This window comes from Wyeomyia smithii, chromosome 3 (assembly GCF_029784165.1).
Source record: "Wyeomyia smithii strain HCP4-BCI-WySm-NY-G18 chromosome 3, ASM2978416v1, whole genome shotgun sequence".
Classification (NCBI taxonomy): domain Eukaryota; kingdom Metazoa; phylum Arthropoda; class Insecta; order Diptera; family Culicidae; genus Wyeomyia; species Wyeomyia smithii.
Genome location: NC_073696.1, coordinates 111,457,083 through 111,480,880, shown reverse-complemented (window position 1 = coordinate 111,480,880; position 23,798 = coordinate 111,457,083). Strand labels below are relative to the sequence as shown.

Sequence of the window (23,798 nt, the reverse complement as noted above, 5' to 3'; positions counted from 1 at the left end):
AGAGTAATGGCAGGAAGCAAAATCGGGCCAAAAGATTGGAGGATTGTTAGGCTGCTTAACCATGGGTAACAACCTTTTCTGCAAACACTCTTTCACGTAAATTCATTCTTTCAAACCATTCATTGTGTCATTCGTAATGAATGGACGAGATATTTTCCCACATTCACAAATGGCCTGCCAAACCATTACCTTCTTGCCAAATTTTTCGGTGTAAATGGCTTTCACTGGTCCAGGGACATCCTTTCCCTTCGGTGATGTATAAAATTGCGGTCCTGGCAGAGTCTTATAGTCCAGTTTTATGTAGGTTTCGTCATCCATGATAACACACCCCATTTTTTTGGTCAGAAGTTTGTCATAAAGCTTCCGAGCTCTCGGTTTCACAGATTCAGCTTGTTTTGGATTTCGTTTTGGCTGCTTCTGCTTCCGACGGGTCTGCAGACCCATTCTTCCCTTGGCACGCATAACGTTACTCGCCAAGGTTCCAAGCTTTCTCGCCACATCTCGTACTCATACTGAATGATGCCGCTTGTAGTATTCCTTAACCTTTTTGTCCATTGTGGGATCAACAGGCCCGGGTTTTCTACCACGTCTTGGGGCATCAGTAAATGTGCACTCTTCGCAATACTTCCGCAATGCGGTTTGAACTGCTCCGACACTTATACCTTCTTCTCTGGCTAATTTTCTTATAGAAAGACCACTCACGGTGCCCCATTTGTGCACAATTCGCTTTCTTTGCTCGGGAGAAAGGCCACGCATTTTCAAAATTTCGCACTAAATGTTAGAAAAAATGACAGCATCTGTTTCTTTTGGATGTAAACAACAGGACGCAGCCAACGTTTGGTTGAATGCTGCACGTTATTTGAAATGACGGTTGATCGTAAGTGTATTTATAATTATCGGAACGGTCTATACCAGCGCCCAATTACTCACCACGCATGGGTTTTTCCCACCTTGTTCAGTATCATAGTTGAACATCATCTATCAAAACCCGCAGATTTATCCACGCTTTCATAACGCAAACCACAATTGACGCACACTTTTGTGGAATGAAGAATATATCCTAAAAGTTCAACCACCGTTCTGGCCCGAGAGCCAGGATTAGTTTGGCCTGTTTTTTGCTTTGTTTCGACACGCATCGTCAACCGTAATAATAAGCGCCCGTTGTTCATTCCGTATGTCAAGGCTAGTAGCTTTCTGTGTGATCTTATTTGACTTGTTGAGAAAGCTGTATATTCACCTTCAAAATTTGTGTCGTAAAAAATGATAGGTTCCAGACAGAATATTTTCACAAAACTTAGATTTTGATTAAATATAATTTTTCTTTTATGTTTTGTCACAATAAAATAAAAAAGGGTTATAAAAGCGTTGATACTCTTGATAAATATCAGAAAGTACGTATACCTTGAAATGGTGGATCGATAAAGGCCATATGAAATTGATTAACCAGTTTGGCTGTCGCAAGTCGTTGGATGTGGAATCTAGATGAGGAGGAACAAACTTTTAAATTCGCCAGACCTTTAATCATTCCTAAATTGATACCCGAGTCCCGAATATTAGACTAGTACACATTCGTACAATAAAAGAAAAAGGTGGTGCTGATGTTTTAAACGCAAAGCCAACTGAAGCCAATAAAAACCGGATTCAATAGCTTAACCATGTGAATTTTGTTTGTTTGTGGAAAAATGAATTGGGCAATGGCAAAGTCCAGAATTTAGAATCTCAGTCTATTACATGTAGTTTGATTTTACGTTTATGCTGAAATTCCATAAATTCAAGTAAAATGAAGTTCGTCTCTGAATCACATTGAAATTACTCAATCTTGAGGACGCATGGTTATTTGCATAGTGACATAGTAGAAGACGCTTCTAGCAAAAAACAATTTTGCGTCATTACTTTTTAATAAATTAATTGATAAAATTGGTTAACTACAATGAATTCATAATAGTAATGTGGAATGATTTTTAATTATCTCAGAATTGACTAAATGCCATGTACAAAACTATAACACCAAGATTATAGTTCGACCAATAAAAAAGGTAGCAAGGTAAAATATGCAACCACAACCTGTCTACCGATCGTCAATAACTACTACATACCGTTTTAGTCTCACATATTAAAAATATAGTTAACATATTTTGTACATCGCGCATGTTTTACAAATGAGTAATTGGCTCCAGCAGACACACATCCTTACCGATTCAAGTTTCTCAATAATGGTATACATAAAGATAAGTAACGATAGGCGGTAATCGGTTCAGTGCAAAGAAAGGCAACACTGAATTAGTCCACCCTAGCAGCAACGATCATCGTACGTTGTCTAAACTCAAGGAACGGGAAAGGCGAGGCGAGTATCCCAAAACAAGTAGCCTTAGCGGCCGCGGCGCAGGGAAGCTTGCCGAGGTAGCTCGAACTGGGCTGAATCCAGGTGGAGACGTCCCGGGAATATATAAATACATCATCAATATCCAATTCACTTTACAGTTTGTTTTCAAACGGTTCCGAGTCAGTGTCGCGGTCGGACGTTCTTGGTAGGTCTTGGTTCCTTTTTGCGCGGTACATTGGCACTGGTGAGCAATCGCCGCCCGCAGCTTGAGATCATAGGTGGTTTAGTTAGTGCGTAGTGGCAAATAAACATGCTTATTAGTGAGTAATCTAGCTAACGAAGCTGTTCGGTCGGATACAAGTGGCGCTGTGACACAGAAGGAAAGCTCGATCGGGAATAATTTTGTTCTGCGCAAAGGATAGCGCTTCAATTACCTATCATTGATGCCGGATTAATTTTCAAGACGTACCGTAACACTGCAGTGAACGTGTGAAACATGAAAATTTACGCTGGAATATCAGTAGTATTGTTGCTGTTGGAAATTGTGGCCACAACTCAAACGGATGCAATAGCCAACGATTCGGTGGTAGTTGAAGGTAAATGAACAACTAAAAAAATGAAAAATAATAATAATATAATGAAATAGTGTAGCGGACTTTTTAGAATGCATGAATAACTAGATCTTTACAGTGCTCAAACGAAGCGTTTGTGATCTTGGGTTACATAAATTCAATAAATAAACAATAATTCAACTGGTGGGACTGAGTTTTGATTTTTCTTATTGGCAGTGTATTAGCAAAAGGCAGACAATATGTGCAGCAGTTCGCTTCCCCTGCTGCACATATTGTCTGCCATAATGAATTTGAATGTTACCGGGTAAAAGCCGTTGTTAAAAATAAAAAATAATTCGAAAAAAGTGAATTAGCAAATTTGAAAAAAAAACTGGACAATCGTCAGAAACAAGTTCTAGTGTTGCCGGAATTCGAAACTTGTAGTAATAAATAAACGATTTGAAATGTTGGAAAAATACCAATTCAGGTGTGAGAGTTTTTAGTTCGACTATTTTATTTTATAAGAAAAAGTATATTCATTAACAAGCACTATCGATTCCTAGAAATCTTAACAATATAAAAAACCTAAATTAATCCACCTAGCAGTCGGATCCAGCCTTTCTCATTCAAACTTTTATTTATAAAAATAGATTTACATGAACGCTTCAATCCAATAAATGTATATTCACTCTTTAGTATATTTATTTAGTATGTAAGTATATTCACTCAACTCTAAAATATTGATGTTGTAATCTATACATATAAAAATGCAGTCCGGTCTGTCCGTCTGATCCATATAGGCTCGAAAACTACCAAAACGATCGACGTGAAAATTTGTATGTAGGGGTTTTTGTGCCGATTAAGGTTCCTATGATAGTTTGAGACCCTCCCTCTTCTGGAAGGGAGGGGTCCCATACAAATGAAACATAAATTTCTGCACAACTCAAGAACAAACCAAGCAAATGAAACCGAATTTGGCATGTGGATGTTTTATGGGGTAACAAATATGTGGATGTTTTATGGGGTAACAAATATAATATATAATAATAGTTGGACGCCCCTCCTTTTCCTGGAAGGGAGGGGTTTCATACAAATAAAACACAAATTTCTGCACATCTCGAGAACTAACCAAGTAATGAATATTTTTAGAGGTAACAAATATGTGCATAATGGTTTGACCCCCCCCCCCCCGTTTTCTTTTAGGGAGGAGTTCAATACAAGCAAAACACAAATTTCGCACAGCTCAAGAACCAATCAAGAAAATACAACCAAATTTGGTGTGTCAATGTTTTTTTTTTTTTTTCCTCTGTATGCCTGAAGGGCACTGGGTACTGAAATGCCACTGCGACATTCTTGCTGATTGTCTTTTGTGGCGGGCCCCGATTGCTGTGCACAGGTTACGGATTGTTCGTACTCATTGATGGAGTAGAACTGTTTTGTTGTAAACCTGTACCCCAATTAGGTACAACATAGTTGATGAAACTAATGACCTGCTTGGGATTGGAGCTCCATGCTTGGTATGGAGTTAAAAGGTAACTTCCTAAGAAGTTGTACCTAGAGGAAGCAAGAGCTTCGCAAGAGCAAAGCAAATGCTCTGAACTCTCTGGTTCAGATTTGCAGAATCGGCAGGTGTCGTTCAACACTACGCCGATTTTCTTCAAATGATTAAAAGCGGGACAGTGTCCGGTGAGGCGTCCCGTGATTATCCGTAGGTCACTACGATTTAGACTAAGTAGCTTTCTGGCGGTTCCAGGGTTCGGATAGATAAACTGTTTGCCTTGTCTACAACCCTGTGCCTGTTGCCATTGGGATACTATTTCTAGCCTTTCCCAAGTTAATAGTTCGCTTTTGATAGCGGAAATGGACGTACCCAGAAACGGCTCGGGACCAATAAACCGCTGAGCTGATCCCTGTCTTGCTAGGTAGTCAGCGTGTTCATTACCCTCGACTCCGCAGTGTCCGGGCACCCAAAACAGAAAAACTGAATTCTGTCGGGAAAGTTCCCGTAGAGTTTCAATGCATTCCCAAACAAGTTTGGAAGCGCATTTGACGGACTTAAGTGCTAGTAGTGCTGCTTGACTGTCCGAGAATATACCGATTTTCGCATGTCTGTAGTTGCGTTGCAGACATATTTTTGCGCAGATATATATGGCATATACCTCTGCTTGAAAAACGGTGGGCCATTTTCCCAGGGAAAACGTTTCCCTGATACCGGGTCCGTATATACCAGATCCCGTTAGGGATCCCATTTTCGAGCCGTCCGTATAAAAATTGACGATGCCAGGTGGAAGATTAGGCCCTCCATTGTTCCACATAGAGCGGTTTGTTTCAATCACTCTATATGGAATATCCATGTTGGACCTAACGTCCATCGAGTCGGAGACTGTGGTTGATAGCGGAGTTAGTTTGAACTCCCTAAGTATGCGAAGGTGGCCGATTTGGTCCCCTTCAAGTATGGTTTTCCTCCTTTGCAACCTTAGAGCGCCAAGCTCTGCTTCCTTTTTCACATGAAGATGTAGAGGTAGTAGGCAAAGCATAGCTTCCATGGCTGCAGTTGGAGTTGTTCGCATAGCGCTGGTAACCGAAAGACATGCAAGTCTTTGAACTTTTTTGAGTTTGGCTTGCGCAGTCACTTCGTTCACCTTAGGCCACCACACTAGGGCAGCATAGGTGATTCTTGGTCGGGCAATGGTCTTGTAAGACCAGAGTGCCAAGTCTGGTTTCAGTCCCCAGGTCTTACCGAAGAGAGTTCTGCAGGCCCAGATCGCTGAGATCGCTTTCTTAGCGGCATGATCCAGTTGTGCAGACCAGTTCAGTTTCTTGTCCAGAATAATTCCGAGATATTTGACTTCATTGCTGAAGCCCAGTCTAACTCCACTCAGTATTGGAGGAGTGATGGAGATCGTCCTTCGTCTGCCGAATGGAATTAGGACTGTTTTTAAGGGGTTTATGTTTAGACCCTCCTGTAAACACCATGACATGGTGGTATTCAGAGCCGTTTGCATTCGGCTCGACAGAGTTGCGTCATCTTTACCTCTGACGATGAGGACGATGTCATCGGCGTATCCAATGACCTCGTAACCAAGCTGTGAAAGCTTGTTGAGAAGTGCGTCGACAACTAGTGACCATAACAAGGGCGAGAGAACTCCTCCTTGCGGACACCCCTTGATCACTGACATTGTTACAGACGAATCTCCCAAGGTTGCTGTGATCACTCTGCTAGAGAGCATTGAGTGTATCCAGTTCCTTGAAGTTTGGTCGATTCCCTTATGAGAAAGAGCCGTATCGATTGATGCAAAGGACGTGTTATCGAAGGCCCCTTCAATATCAAGAAAGGCACATAGCGCCGTCTCCTGATAACTTAGGGGCTTTTCAATCAACGTCACTAAGCTGTGAAGAGCAGTTTCTGTTGACTTGCCGCTTTGATAGGCATGTTGGTTCCTGTTCAGCGGGGAGTCTTTAAGAAACTCATCACGGATATATTTATCCATTATTTTCTCCATCAACTTGAGAAGCGATGAAGTCAGACTTATGGGTCTGAAAGTTTTAGGTAGGGTTTTGTCCTTTCTTCCAACTTTGGGGATAAACACTACCTTCACCTTCAGCCAGTTATCCGGAATATGGCCCAGGATAAAGCTGGCTCTGAAGAGGTTGATGAGTTCGGACATGATAACTGCGGCCGATTTTTGTAGAAAGATGGGTAGTATGCCGTCTGGACCAGGAGACTTCATAGGGTCGAATGAGCTTAGAGCCCAACCTATTGAAGCTTCCGTGAACAGTCGACGGGCCAGCAGGATGGACTCCCGAGACGCCATATGTCTCGAATTGTCCTGTCGTGACCCATCACTATTCAGTTCTTCGGTCTCTGTCGATCCAGGAAAGTGGGTGTTTATAAGAACCTCCAGCGTTTCCTTGGTAGTGACAGTGAGGCATCCATCCTCTTTCCTCACCTGTCCTAAACCGTTAGTATGGTCTTTGGACATCGCCTTTTGGAGCTTCCGGCAGAGTTTGGATTCTTTCACAGAAACTAACTCTGGATTTCCGTTTAGCCTTGCGTAGCTCGGCGTTGTATTTAGTGAGGGACGCCCTGTAGTCGTCCCAGTTAGACGTGACTTTTGCCCTGTTGAACAACCGCCTAGTTTCCCGACGAAGGTCACTAAGTTGATCATTCCACCAGGGTACGTCACGGCATACTGACCGCTGTGTTAGTGGACAGTTAGCGTCGAAAGCATCCATGATTCTGTTTTGTAGATCATTTGCTGCCGAATTCAGGTCAACAGAATTTCGAATGTTGCTGTAACTGAAAGTTCGTGAATCGATCAGGCGTTCCTTAAAGGATTCCCAATCTGTATTCTTAGGATTTCTGAACAGCTCTCTTTTCAGAGGGTTAGCCTCTATATTAAAAACGATGTGTCTGTGGTCCGACAAACTAGTTTCATCGGAGACATGCCAACTTTTAATCCTTTCAGAAATAGAGGCGCTACACAGAGTGAGATCAAGGACCTCCTGTCTAATAGCGTTGATAAACGTGGGGTTATTCCCTACATTACATACATTGACATAGTTAGAAGTAAGGTATTCAAGTAGGTACTCACCCCTTGTGTTGGTGTCCGAGCTGCCCCAGATCGTGTGGTGAGCGTTGGCATCGCAGCCGATCAGAAACGGCTTGTTGATGGCCTTGCAGTACCGCACGAGCGCAGCAACTTCGGGTGGCGGTATATCACCTTGGTCGCCCGGGAAGTAGGCCGACGCGACAACCATTTCCTGCTTTCCTCTGGTTGTCGGTACTTCAACCGTGACGGCAACGACGTCGCGTTGGATAAATTCTGTAATAGGTAAAAATTTTAGTTCTCTATTTAGCAGAATTGCAGTCCTTGGTTTGGACTGCGTGTCACAGTAGATTAACCTACCGTTAGGAGCGTTAAGTCCGAGAACTTTGGATTCGTTGATCCACGGCTCCTGGATGAAAGCAGCCGCTAGCTGCTCTTTGGCGAATCTCCTGCAAAGAACACCCGAGGCGCCTTTTGCGTGATGGAGATTCGCTTGAACGCAGCGAAGGCTGCTCACTTTGCAGTGAAGTTGCCGTCTTTGTCCGGATCGGAAGATGATCCTGGTATTGGCTGACGGCTGCCAACAGCGGTTTGGCTGGTTGATGGAAGTTGCTCTTCCTCACTGTTCGGCTTCGGTTGCAGCAGTCGATTGGCAACAGAAGGTCGTCGCGCACACTGTGGCGGTTTTTGACTCCGGGGGGTGCGACTTTTCGGTGGTTGATGCTTCACACTCTTGCGAGTCTTCGGCGGAACCGTCCGAGCAGCCGCGGGGTTGCGTTTTTTGGGTGGTGACAGGGCACTCACGGGGGAGCATCCTGCGCGTACCTTCCCAATCGCAGGGTTGCGTTTGGGTGGTTGTGGGGCACTCCCGGAGGAGTTTCCCACGCGAACCTTTAGCCCATTCGCAGGATCGTTTTGCCTGGGTGGTGGCAGAGTACTCCCGGAGGAGTTACCCGCACGTACCTTCCCTGACATTGCGACGGAGTCTTTCCCGCCTGTGACGTTCGGCCTTCCGCTTACCTTTCGGATGCGTGCTTTGCCGAAACCGTAGTGCAGTTCATAATTTCTACTCTCAACGAGTTTGGCCGATTCTTCGTCAATATCCAAAACTAGTTCGACCAAGGTCTTTACCAATTTGCGGTTACAGACTCGCCACATTTTGGTAGAGAGATGGTCGTTCTGATTCTGGAGTGAACGAAGAATCTTCTCGTCCGGAGAGTTCGCACTGTCCGCGAAGTAACCGACATACCGTCTGGCCTGCGGCAGATCCTTCATGTGGTATACACGAAGTTGTGCTCCCTCCCATGGTACGAGAGAAGGTACCTCCCTTTCCAACCACTGCACTGTGTCGTTGTCGGCACAGGCAAGTTGCAGGAAGCCATTTTTTAGATGGCAACCGTTAAACTTGGGCTTGGTGGTTGGATTTTCCTGGTCCGCAATGTGATCGAGGATGGAGGTCCGGACAGCCTGAAGCTGGTCCGTTGTGAGTAGGGAGCTGGGGTGGGTAGCAGAAGTAACCGCAAGGCTTATAGCTCCCACCATGTCCCTATATGTGGCCTTCGGGAGCGGCTTCGAACCCGATGACCCCAAACCAGTGCCGTTCCGCAGTTTTTTAGGCTGTGGACACTTAGTACTGGTGTTTGGTGACACCAAGTCGTCCGACCGCTGTCGCTTGACGGCAACTTGGTTCGATTGAGCAGGCTGCTCTGTTGGAAGGAGGGCCAGCTTCCTGGCTTCTTCGTACGAGAGACCGGAGCGAAGATTTTTGCTCAGTCGCCGCCTTTGCGCATTTGAAAGTCGCTTGACAAGGGGTGCCGATGATTCGGGTTTCCCTTCGTCATCGGGCCTTGTCTGTGGACCGGGAACTAAGTCCATTTGACTTTCGTCATTCCCTTGTGGAGAAAGTAGGATTAAGGATGAAGCCGAGGGTCCTCCGTCCAGCGATTCGCTGTCGAGGTTGAAATCATCCTCATGCTCCATCTCCTCCGTTCTGCCCGGTGCGTTTGTTTTTATTGGACTACGCTCCGATGAGTCCATGGGTTCCGGCAAAGAAAGGCTGCCGGTGGCCGAATTTTGTGAAGTTTTGTCGTTCATAAAATTCCCACGAGTCGCTGGGTAAAGAAGAGTCCGCTGCATCAGTGACCCGCGTGATGCAGTAAGGGCTAATTACTGTGAAGGGTGCCCTGGTACTCCACAGGCTCCGTTAGAGGCTGGGTATTTCTTAAACCCCCCCCACCACGTCATCCATCGGCACGGGTCGCATAACACCTTAGCTTAGGGGTTTTAACCATTGGATTTTACGCAACAGCCATGGTTAAGAGCTGTTGCAACCATCCTCCTTTACAGGGGCTTTGGACCCTCTGCTACAGTTCTCAATAATTCAAGTCTATTCGTAAAGGCTAAACTGAACCAAGAGAATCGTAACAGGCGGAGTTGTGTCAATGTTTTTAGTGGTAACAAATATGACCAAATACCACCCAACATGAGTTTTTCTTTAACCAGAAAGGCATTCAAAACCCAGAAATTGTTTGGCCACTTCCCGTTTCGGAAAAAAGCAACAAACGACCAAATTCCACCCAATATTGGTATTCCGGAATCATAATGATGCACTGGAGCCAAAAATCGACTTCAGACAACATTTTGAATTGTAAGATGGCAACGTCCGGTTTCTAGAAAACAGCCTGAAATGGACGATTCCCATTAAATATAAGTATCTCCGGAACCAGAGAGCTGCAGAGAATCTAGAAATTGATCACAGACACAATCTTGAATTTTAAGATGGTGACTTCCAGTGTCTCGCAAACAGCCGGAAATGACCAAATACCATTCAATATGAGTGTTTTCGGAGCCAGAATCACTCCCAGATGACAGACAGTGACCAAATACCACCCAATATGAGTATCTCCAGAGCCAGAATGTTGCAAGAAGCTAAAAATTGACTTCAGACACTATCATGAATTGTAGAATGGTAACTTCTGGTTTCTGGAAAACAGCCAGAATGGCCGATTTCCGTCTAACATGAGTGTCTCCGGATCTAGAATGATACACAGCAGCTGAAATCGACCACAGACCCCATTTCAGATTCTAGGTTGGCGACTTCCGGTTCCTGGGAAATAGCCGAAAATGATCGAATAACACCCAATATGGTTGTTTCTTCAACCAGAATGACGCTCAGAGACTAGAAATTATCTTAAATACCATTTTGAAATCCAAGATGGCAACTACCGGTTGGCGAAAACAAGTCTAAAATAACCAAATACCATCCAATATAAGTATCTCTGGAACCAGAATGATGTAATGAGCTAACAATTGACCTCAGGCATCATTTTGAATTGCTAAATGGCAACTTCTAGGAAACAGGAAAAAATTCCGTAATCGAGATGATGCATAGAAACCAAACATTGACCCTAGACACCATTTTGAATTTAAAGACGACCACTTTTAGTTTCTGGAAAACAACCAAAATAACTAAATACCTCCCAATATGGGTATTTCCGTTGTCAGATTGATGCCAGAAAATCTGCTGAAAATGACCGAATACCACCCAATAAGAATATATTCAGAATTGAGATGATGTCCAGAAGCCAGAAGTCGAGGATGTTGTCATTTCGATAAAACCAATCATTTCAAACGATTTGTTATTTGACTTTGATCATATCCTATGACCGATTCGTCGTGCGTTTGCAGACTTTAAACACATCGTAAGAAATCAATGAATTTGGAAAGTTCAAATAGTACGATACCACATTTAAATTATGTTGAGGCCACATATATCGATCAAAGCAGGTATAGTTTCAAAAAGTCTTTGAATTCTTTTCTTTCCATAACTTTTGAGCCATATATCAAATTGTTATGAAGTTTGTTTTTTGTATGTTTGAGAGATGACTCGTTCGTATAACACTAGTTTTGTTCAAATAAGTCATGTAATCTTTGAGACTTTCGTTGTTAAATTAACAATTTATTACATAACGGTTGCTTAAGTTCGATTATAATCAAATGAAATGGGAACGTATAGGGCAACCAAACTTTGAAGCCAAGTGTTCAAACATAATTCATCAGTTTACCCTTAACTAGCCCGCTCATCTGATAATAATATTGATCAAATCGGTTGTATAGTTTCTGAGATAATGAAGTTTCGTGATTTTCACGTTTCGGTTCATTACAGACGCAGTTACAGTCCGATTACAGTAAAACTCAATAGTGTGTTATGAGGCAGCTAGACTTATTAATTAACACTAATTTTGTGGAAATCGTGTCAGCCATCTCAGAGAAAAGTGAGTGAGTTCAAGAAGTCTTCGGAATATGTTCCTATTCATAGCTGGATTTCACATTTTTAAACACAACAGGCAAAATAATAGTCCGATTGCAAAACAAATCAATAGGGTCTTATGGGGCAACTAGACCTTTCATTTGACACTGATTTTATGAAAATCGGTTCAGCCATCTCTGAGAAACATGAGTGAGATTAAACAGCTTTCAGAACACGTTTCTTTTCATAACTTTTGAACCACAAGTTCAATCTTTATAAAATTCAAAAGTTAAGGGTATTTCAGGTAGCCCGTTCCAATTTTGTTCAAATCGGTTGTGTAGTTTTCGAGATAATGATGTTTCATGATTTTTACATTTTGATACATAACCCCTAAACTAAAAATCCGATTACATTTAAATTGAATAGGGTCTAATGGGACAACAAGAGCTTTCATTTGCAATTAATTTCCTGAAAATCGGTCCATCCATCTCTGGGAAAAGTGAGTGAGAATAAAAATCTGCACATACACACACACACACACACACGCACACTCACACACACACACACACACACACACACACACACACACACACACACACACACTCACACACACACACTCACACATACACACACTCACACACACACACACTCATACACACACACGCACACTCACACACACACATACACACACACAAACGCACACACACGGTTTTGCAAGTGATTGCTATACCTTTCTAGGAGAAAGGCAAAAAATTTGTATTCGTACATACAGATAAAAACGTAGCATTGGATGACATCCCCTCCTGGTTAAAAACAAAAACGTATAAAAAAACAAGCTGTTATATTTATAAAAAATTTTTTTTCTGAAACAAAATTATCGTGTCAAATTCAATTTATTTATCACTCATGCATTTGTGACCAAATTTCTAATAATGTTGACTGTGCTCTACAGAAATGTTTTCTGCTGTGCCGAATTTGTCATTTCGTATGAGGAGAAAAGTTGTTTATACAACTCCATGAGGTTCATGTCTGTAGAAAATACAGAAAATATTCACAAATTCGCAAAAAAAACTCGCTGCACTTACCAGCTTTGAAAATAATTTATTATTTTTGTGATTTTCACTACTAAAAGGCAAGCGTTGAGAATGAAAGTGATTGTTTGAAAGCGACAAACCCGGCGAGCAATTACGCTGCGGCCTCTTGACGCATTTCTGCATTTACTATGAGCACCAACATTCACAAGACGAGTTAAAAGGCTATAATCGGTTTTGGACAACTAGTTTGAGCTTAGGGCGAATTTGTTTTCGCTTTTGTCGACCAGTGTAATTAACTCTTGGACTGCACAAAGATTACCCTTCTTGAAAAAAATCTTACATTTCTCCATTGTGGTCCAAAGGTTTTGCTATGATTTCATATTTTCACAAACGAAGAAATAGAAAAAAAAACATATCATCATAGTACACATTTCAAAATATGTGAAAAACACGGTAAAACGATGAAGTGGAAATAATGATATACTAATAACATGGAAAACTTTGAAAAAATATATAAAATAGTAATAAGACGAAAAATTTTAAAAGAAAAATTCTGCCAAAAATAACAAAATAGAAAATGAAGAAAAAATTACGTTACGTTGCATCTTACATTTCTTCATCCAGAACTTTCTATCAAAAGGTTGGGAAAATGTCCATGATTTTAATCAACTGAATGTTTCAATGTTTCGATATTAAATTATTTTGAGGGGAAATAGTATCCTTTATTGATTTATTGTTTATTTAACATTTATTTTTTAGTTCTCTCAAACTAAATTCCAAGCAACTTGAAAACAAATGCTTTCGCGGAGTTAGTGATTGTGAGCTATTAAATTTGAAATGACTATTTCAATTGTTTAAAATCATTGGAGTTGAAAAAATCCAAAATGTCGAAACTATATATTTTTTCAAATCTTTTACTTTTACTAATTAAAAATTATTTTTTAATTTCTCCATTCTGGTCTCTTTTCAGAAGTTGTGTTATAGCTTTAGTTCCAAAAAAAAAAAAATCAAAAAAGCTCTTATTTTGTAAATTAAAATTAAGTTGTTTTTAAAATTTTAGATGTTCCATTGATGTGCCTATAGGCAAACGATACCATTTTGTGCTATTTGCTTAATTTTTTTGAACACGACTTATTTTTGAAAAGCTATTGAAAAATGCTATTTTGGGAAGGTATTGATGATGACAAATATTTTTAGGGTCAAAACGGTTTGTTTGATCGGTATGATGTTTTTGGCAAAGTTGTAGATGACAATTTTGTCTTTACAGCAAAATATACACTATTAAAAAAAAAATACTTTTTTTTGTGAAAAAAAGTTAAAATAAAAATAAAAAATGAATTATCTTTAAAAGGTCATTTTTTTAAAAACCTATTTTTTTATAAAAACCTGAATTAATCCACCTAGCAGCGCAGAAACCTTTGTTATACTAACTATTACTACATATAAAGTTATTATGCCAGTAAACCATAAATCGCTTAAAATTAAATTTAAAAGATTGTTTTCTAGAGGACGACCTAAACACGATAAATGCATCAAACCTCGACGTCGTTTTCACAAATATTATAAATGTCATCACTGGACTCTGGGTTATATTTTGTCGACCTCAAACTATTTTTTTAAGCTGTCTAGGATAGAAACAACTTATGAGTTTTAAAAATAGCTTCGTTTTCAAAAATCGCAAAATCTAGAAAAGAACAGAATGATTGTAGATTATGAATTAGCATCGAATATTTCCTATGAATTGCAGCAAAGTTCTACAAACTTGCTCTCAAAAAATTATAGTTCAGAATTATACAGTAACGCGTTACATGCTTTGTTACCATATAAAAATTACTTGAATCATACGAGTGATTATTTCAAGAAATCAACGAAAATCTTGATAAAGTCTGTGAGGATCAAATGCGAAAAGAATTCATTGTCAGTTTAATTCTATTTCAAATGCATTATTCGATGCATTATTGTAAACTGTCAGTAAAGAGCTATTAAAAACAAAAGGTTCATTAATTTACACCAGCTAGGACACAGTACACAGAGTATGAAACACAGCACAGATGTTATTTACTCTTAGTTTCTTTTGAGAAATAAATAGCGGTTGAAAAAAGAGAGAACGAGAGAAAGGGAGATAGAAAGTAAAAAAGAAAGATAGAGAGAGAAATTATCTAAAATGTAAAATAAATCATGTTTAAATATTGTTTTTAAATATTCTAACAATAAAGCAACTAATAAAAAACTCGCTTAGTATGATTTTTAAAGAGCTTTGGAGCTTCCATCTGCACTTGTATACACCAAAAGCGGATAATGCGTTCTGTAAGAAAGGTGCGATTTTTTCTCGTTTTTCTTTGTTCGAGTTTGATACACCACACAGATAAACAACATATTTACACCTACACACGTACATAATACACACATACACACACACACATATATATATATATATATATATATATATATATATATATATATATATATATATATATATATATATATATATATATATATATATATATATATATATATATATATATATATATATATATATATATATATATATATATATATATATATATATATATATATATATATATATATATATATATATATATATATATATATATATATATATATATATATATATATGTATATAGGCAATGTTCGTCGAGCTGAGTCTAATGGTATATACGGTTCGGCCCGTCGGGCCTTGTTTTGCGTTTTTCGACCGATTTTATAACCTTTGTTTAGTATAACAAAGGTATAACAAAGGTAAAACTGCAAAACATTATCTAAACAATGAAACCGGCCCGATCATGGAGAAATCAATGTGAATTGCATTTTATGTTTTTAGTAAAGCGGGCAATGTATGCTGTTTTTCGAGAATGCGAAAATTAACGGGAATAGAAGGTGTGACTTTTAGGCTTAGAAAAAATTTACCCTCGTCCAGAACACCTTGCCGGAACACCTTTCCGGAGACAACGGAGATTGCGGGTTCGGGTCCCGTCTGGACGAGGGAACATTTTTCCTAACCCTAAAAGTCACACCTTCTATTCCCGTTCATTTTCACATTCTCGAAAAACAGCATACATTGCCTACATACATTTCCCGCTTTACTAAACTTAAAATGTAAGTCATATGACAAAAATGAAATTAGTTCGTAAAGCAATGTGAATTGGTTTTACTTTAAGATAGGTATAACGGTACATCAAAAGGCACCTGTTCAATTCGAGGATCGTCCAACTGAACCAAGTTTAGATTTCCGCAGAGCTGACTTCGAAAACCTGAGCGCTACTACTATCTCTCAAATTGATTGGCAAATCTTGGAAAGCGACCCTCCTATTGATGATGCTATAGTTTATTTCACCAACGCCATCAAAAATGCATTTGTTAATTGTGTCCCTTCTCGCCGACCGGTATCAAAGCCCCCTTGGTCTACCACTCGCTTGCGGCATTAAAAGCGACATTGGCAAGCGACTTCGGCATTGCACAAATATTCCAGAATGCGAAAAACTTTGAGCATTCAATAATGCTAGTAATTTCTACCGGATCTATAATCGAATTTTGTACAAACGGTATACTCTTCGGATGCAGAGTTCTCTTAGACGAAACCCTCAATTTTTTTGGTCGTTTAATAACAGCAAAAGAAAAGAAGAAGGCCTACCTAAAACATGTTTTTGGGTGATCGTCACGGTAACACGACAGTTGAGAAGTGCGAATTATTTGCTCAACACTTTCGGCAGATTTTTCGTAGCTCCACTGCTACAACTGCAGAGATAGACTTAGCTCTAAATAGTATCCCCAGTTATGTCATTGACTTCAGCTCATTTCTGATAACCAACCAGCAAGTGGAAGCTGCAATTGATAAAATGTGTTCTTCGTTTGCTCCTGGGCCCGATGCCATTCCTTGCTGCGTTCTGAAAAAATGGAAAGCTGAATTTTTGCACCCGTCAAGATTATTGTTCAACTTGTCGCTTAGATGATGTGTTTTCCCCACCAGTTGGAAGTTGTCAGTGATGCTTTCCGTGCACAACAAAGGTGACAAACGCGATGTACAAAACTACAGAGGTATAACTTCTCATTGCGCTTGTACGAAAGTGTTTGAGATAATCATTTAGGGTAATCGCTCCATTATTCATCTCAACAGCTTGGTGCACCTATATTCATCTTATTTCTCTCATTTGTCCAATTTACCGTCAAATTTTTACGAATTTTTGAAGGTAATTCTATTTGCTTCTCGATTTTCTCAAGTGGCTAAAAGTTTTACGTTGAAAATATGGTAAAATATGACGATATATTGATCAAAAAGGCGTGATGAGATGAATATAGGTACTGAGATGAATATAGGAGCGGTTACCCTATGATATTCTCTTCGCTAGCTGCAAACAGTAAATCTCGATAGATCAACACGGTTTCTATCAATTTACCGCTACATGCCTACAAAATATGTCCGAAGGTGCTCAAATCCATGCGGTTTATACGGACTTGAAAGCAGTATTTGATCGCGTAGACCACAAAATTTTACTTGCTAAGATGGAAAAATTAGGAGCAGATTCAGCTATGGTACAATGGTTAAGGTCCTATTTAGTAGCCTTTCTCATTCGAACTTGTTGTTCCACAATCGAGCTTACTAACGCCGCATGATTTGATTAACTAAAGATATCAGGCAATGGGTATTAGTGAAATCTTTATACACCTTCATAAGAAATCCTAGCGGCCTAAAAGTCAATTTATCGTCAAGTAGTACCCCAAAGGTCGTCAATTTCATTGACACGAGCAAGAGGTGTACGTCCGATTATATAAGTGGCTTTTATAGGATTACTACATTGATGAAATGAAATTACAGCACATTTCTGGACGATAATAGTCATTAGGTTTTTTTTAACAACAATCTTCAAAAATATCCAACAGATCTTGCAGTCTTTGGCAATCGGAAAATTTGTCAATGACCATAAATATCTTTAGATCGTCAGCATAGAACAGTTTATATCCTCTTCCAAGACGGGCTGCGACATCATTTATAAACAAAACGAAAAGGAGCGGTCCAAGATTACTCCCTTGAAGAACGCCGGAGGTGTTCGTAAATCGTCGGGATGTGTTATGCGTTGGGATTGGATCACAGCAATCTGCATGTTTCTCAAATTTATCGAGTGTCCCGCAAGGCAGTAATTTGGGACCACTGGTTTTTTCGTTACATATAAATAACGCATCGTTAGTACTACCAGTAAATTGCCGCATGTTTTACGCGGATGATGTTAAGCTGTTGAAGATTATATGAAACATCACAGACTGTGAAGAGCTCCAGCGACTAGTCGACATTTTTCACGACTGGTGTTCTAACAACTTACTAACAGTTAGTATCCAGAAATGTTGTGTGATCTCATTCAATAGAAAAAATGACCCAATACTGTACAGTTATAGCATGTCTGGTCAAACTTTAACTAAAGTTAATCAGGTTCGAGATTTGGGTGTTACACTGGATGCAGCGCTATCGTTTAAACCGCACTATAATGGAATTATATTGGAGGCAAATCGGCAACTTGGATTTATCTTCAAGATACCATCGGAATTTCGTGACCCACTGTGTCTTCGTTCGTTGTTCTACTCACTGGTACGATCAGTTCTGGAAACTAATTGTGTAGTGTGGTGTCCTTACAACGCAAACTGGATTGCAAGAATAGCATCCGTGCAGCGGAAATTTGTACGCTATGCCTTACGTTTTCACCCGTGGCGAGATCCGCAACATCTACCGGCGTATGCTGATCGCTGCCAACTTCTAGGTATGGAAACACTGCGGCAAAGACGGTTCGAAGCACAGACTGTATTTATTTTCAAAATTTTAACTGGTGAAACTGATGCCCAGAGAATTTTGCAGCAGCTAAATGTGTATGTTTCGGAAAGGCCACTAAGACAAAGGAACTTTCTCTCTCTGCCACATCGCAATGCATTATATGGGCAACACGACCCCATACGCTCTATGTCAGCCAGCTTCAACGACGTAGCAGCACTATTTGACTTCAACATGTCGATAATAATGTTCAGGCGACTCCTCCGTCGACAACAATCCTAAGTGCTTTGTTTGTTAATATTTTAATATTAGCCTTAAGATATTTTATCATTAAGACCACCAATGTGTCAGATGATTTTACCAATAAAAAATAAAAAATAACAAAACAAAATATAAACTTCTTCGAAACCTGTTTACTTCATTCACATCGATTAAAATGTGAAAAGCTATAGTTACACAAAATTAGTACATGATCTTCATGACCTTCTACCAGACTAACCACAACTAATTCATATTTTTTATTCAAACTTTCGAATAACTTTAATAATTTTTATTGCAAGTGAATTAATTACCACCTGAACTTTGCTTGCGAGGCTTAAACTTTTGAAGACACTACATTACAACATAAAAGAATAACATGAAAGAAAAAAAACATCATCACCACCCTGACGAAAACATAAGTTTTTATTATAATAAAGTTAGAAAAAAAATCAACTCGACAAAAAATTTAAATGAAATTTTACAACAAAGTCAGGTCCGTTCGTGAAAACTGGCTTCAATAAAACATTGAATAAACGAATAGAGTCCGAAAATAAGTGGTTCATAAAAGATAAATCCATTTTAACTTCGTAAAATAAACTCTCTATGACTGCGGGAAAGTTATAATTTTCATCCTTTTTAGAAAAAACAAGCTTTTGAGATATTAAAAATTTGTTTTCTTCCAAATTGATTTTTAGTAATATATAAATACTAATAATACTGATAGCACAAATTGACATCTTCGGCCCATAGGAATACCTGTGCAAAGTTTCAACCCAAGTAAAATTGACAACAGAAAAAATTAATAAAATGGGCACATTTTCCATGGAATTGCTCTATTACTGAACATGAGGGCGACAATGACTTGTATTAATAAAATTGACCGTGAAAGTTTGCTTAGAAAAAAAGCAAGGCCCAGATACCACATTCCTTCTGGAATTTGACCTTCTGTTTATTCGATAGCCACCTGTTCTTTTCTTCATTAGTCGGAAAATTGAAACTTTGACTTCTTTGAGGCATTTGTTCCCAAAGTCCGATTGGGCTGAAATGTTGCATTGAGGCTTTTTTTTAGAGAAGACGAAACTTTTGAGCACTACTTCTAAACGAAATTCGAAAAAGCATTTCCATTACCCGTTATCACCATAAAACATATTAGGAGCCATCGTAAACGGAGAATCCCTAGAGAGATAAGTTACTAACGTGAGTCTAAAATTTAAATGTTTACTGCTTAAATTTTACTGCATATTTAATTAAATCTGGTATCTGGATCATCTGGATCACATTATATCATAAAGAAAAAAAAATAGAAAAATAGACTGCCATTTAATGTCAGCCTAACGCATGAATGCCGGAAATTGTAACACCAAGGTGGCATATTTGTGAAATGTATTAGGAATATTGCGTCGCATCGAAGGGTGAACAGTCTTTACATATCGTCAGTTGAATTCAATACTGGCACAACTCAAAATTTTTTAGCTTAGAGGAAAACGTGTTGGATAGTTAGCGTCGAAAATTTCTTTTTTCCGTGGAAACTTTAAAGACTACTCATTTTTATTGAACCTGTTTGAGTCTATTATTTGGATATAAAAAGCAAGTTATACGAGTTGTAACCTCAGTTTTTCGTTTTTTATGGGATATTTTATATTTGAGCTAAAAAAACTTTAAAACTCAAAACAGCGGAATTTTGAGTTGTGCCAGTATTGAGTTTAATTGACGATATTAACCTTACAACTTGCTGAGACAAATGTAGTAGGACAGTCAAACCGATTTGTTGCGATCTTTTCTTGTGCGAATATACGTTTGTGCGATTTTTTTCATTTGCGCTATGTAAAAGAGAACGTATTCAATGATTTTTTTGGTTATTTATTGCAGCAGCCAATTACTATGTGAACCAGATTTCACCAGTGGTGGGCACCGCTAACCGAAAATTTAGCGACGCTAATCGCTAAGTCGCTAACCGGAAAATTTAGCTCGATAATCGCTAAACGCTAAACGCTAAACCCACATTAGCAGAACTTTCGCTAATCGCTAATCGCTAACTTTTTAATATGTAAATAGTCATATCGCTATATTTATTGCTCGTGTTTTGTAAGATTTGGACCACTTTGATCTCTTTTGGTTAAACAAACGAAAACAATTACTTTTTAAAGCTATTTACAGTAAGAGGTTCACGAGACGGTATTCATATTTGATTTTGTAAAAACAAGAATAACAAAAGTTATTTAGCTTGCATTGAAAATAGATACTCTTAGGAATGTTTTCATGAAAATTCAATTATTATCTTAATCGAAAAAGTAGAACCAAAGTTGTCATAATTTCAAGCGCATTGCAATTTACCAAAGTTCTTGGTGTGCCAAAAATTCAATCTAGACCTTGTGCTTGTTCTTCAAAATGCTCCTGTGGCTTGTAAGATAACTGGAACTCCATTCTAGGGTAAAAAAACTGACAAAAGTAACTTTCACAGTAAAGTATGTTCATCTTTCGAAGCAATTAACGTACGCCATCAGCAATTCACAGTTTTTCTAAATATTTCTATTGTCGCTTCTCCACAAAATTTAGCGAATTAGCGATTAGCGTTTCGAAGGCCAAAATTTTAGCGACGCTAACAGTTTCGCTAACCAGCTCAAAAATTAGCGAAATCGCTAACTAAATTTTAGCGTCGCTAATTAGCGAATTAGCGGAATGGTGCCCACCACTGGATTTCACGATTCCTCTCTGCTAAGGATAATATTTGAAATTTTTTGTTGATGTCAATAGCTACATGAGGCAATCAAATGTACCTATTACAATGTTCTCATGTGTATTTTTTAAATCGCAATCATCAAATACGGCTACGATTTTCAAATACGGTTTTTTGGCGGTCCCTATGTACGCGTAAACAAATATTTTTTCCAATAGTGTTGCGAGAATATTGTTCCACTGCAGATGCAAGTCCCAGAAAGTTGATTATTTTCAATAAAAATTTATTTTTTATAACATCAGATCCTGACGTTGATGTGCATCTTTTGGCATTAAAATTTTTTTTTCATGGGAGAGACTTTTGGCATTAAAAATAATTTTTTTCATGGGCGCAAAAACTCCCGAAGGCTAAATAAACTCAAATTTTGCATGAGAACCTTTTCCAAGAAGGCAAAACGTTGAAGCTCTACCGCTGAATGAAACTTGAAAGTCGAATTTTTCCAGTACATTGGTACCTAAAATAACACCTAGGTACATGCTTTTAGAAAGAAACTGTTGTATCTTAAATCAATATGTTGATAAATGCTTGCATTGCAAGCAATTTCAAAAAAGTATCGTAATATAAAAAGTATACGACTAACATCACAAGTTTCGATATTGATTTAGTACCATGTTTATGGTTATGAAATTCTAAATAACTAATAACAGGTGTCAGTGCAATAATTGAAAATTCCAGCCGACGGCTAGAGTGAGATTCTATTATTAACATGGAGTTCAATAATAAGCAAAAGTCGTAAATCAATCACACCTCCACTCTGTGACGTGTCGTGCAAATATTTCCGTTCTACAAAACATTATCGCAAACTATTAGTCAATCGCCAGCGACGAATCTTCGTCCACATGCATGACTGTATCCAAAAACATTTTATATTACTTTCAATTGGAGGCTACCGAATGTTGAATTCCAGTCAGGTACACCAGAAGCGTCGAGAAGAATACTACTTTCCACGATCCAGTCTTTGCCGAAACCGTGCGTCGCATTTCTGCCGAAACTAATCATCATGCTAAACGGAAGAGTAATTTACCGTGGCACCACGCCAAGAACCGATTTAACCATCAAACCAAACTGGAGCTTTCATGTATTCGCCACTCCGCAAGGCACGCGAAGCTATTGTACAGTTGAAAGGGGTAGTTTTGGGTGCCGTTTTAAAATTGTGTGAAAAATACATTATTGAAAAAAATTTTGCGACGGTTAAGTTAATTAAAGAATTGTAGCAACTAGTTGTGGAAATGTTTAACATCATACTGTATAACTGTGAATTCCATATGGTCATAAATCGATACATCGACAGGATGATTCTCTACGTTAGCCTCAATCAATGCACTTTGTAGTGGTCCACAGAGCAAGCCGCGGGAAAGTAGAACGTGATGCAATTTAAAGTATTCCGCATCAGGCATTCGATTCGTGCCAGCCAATGCCTTGCAACCCGGGATACAGGAAAAAAACGGCGTGCTGGTAAATACGCGCGGAAATAGCGCGTGGATGAACGCGGTCAATTAAAGCGAGTTTAATTGAACATACTAGACACTTGGGCTATAGCCGTGCTGTTTACGGCGACATGAAAAATCTGGTTTAATTACCGTAGCTTCAATAGTAGGATACTGCTACTTAACAGCTGGGAAGTTGGGTGGGTATATTGTGTGAGACTATTCATAAGTACGCAAAATAAAAAACAAAGTCATGGTAGGTACTATAATTCCATTTTCGGGACGTGACTTAATGGTTGGACACATGATGCATTCCAAATGCAGTGATTCTGCTATAGAAATATACAAAATGTTTTTTGTGTGTTCTAGTTTGATGTTTTTTTCCAGTATATTCATGAATAAGGTCCGCTACAAAAATAGTGTCACTATATTCTTCTTATTTTTATTATTATTCGCAACTCAATATTTAAAAGAATAATAGAACTCTAAATAATTCCCATGATAGCGCCTGAAATAAGGAAACGATGGATACTTCTTTAACACACTTCCCGCTGTGAGGAATCAGTTTGTACCACGATAAAAAATTTTATTACTCTATTATTTTTTGCGTGAAATTTCGGTTTTCGAAAATTTTTTTTTGATGCCAAATGACTTAAAAACGCATGAAACGTCGAGAATTGGTGTCATCTGAAAAATTTTTTTTTTGCAAAAATTTACTCTCTGGGACTTAGTCGTTTTTTCGATTGTGGAAGGCGGAGTTCAAAATGATTAGAATTTATCTTTTGAAATTGTTCACTAGTCTCTCGAAATAGCTTGTACAATGATATACACTATAATTAGCATCGAATACATTATGTTTCATTAGGGTGGTTCATTTATTCGGCATAGGG

At 38.8% G+C, this 23,798-nt stretch overlaps 1 protein-coding gene across 1 annotated transcript in view; it reads left to right on the top strand.

The window, feature by feature from the left end:
- Positions 1 to 2,492: 2,492 nt before the first annotated feature.
- Positions 2,493 to 23,798, top strand: part of LOC129733006 (transmembrane protease serine 9) — a 33,876-nt gene continuing 12,570 nt past the window's right edge. The window contains exon 1 of the mRNA XM_055694541.1: positions 2,493 to 2,919. Coding sequence (XP_055550516.1) covers positions 2,820 to 2,919 — 100 coding nt within the window. The 5' untranslated portion in view covers positions 2,493 to 2,819. The remainder of the gene's footprint in view (positions 2,920 to 23,798) is intronic.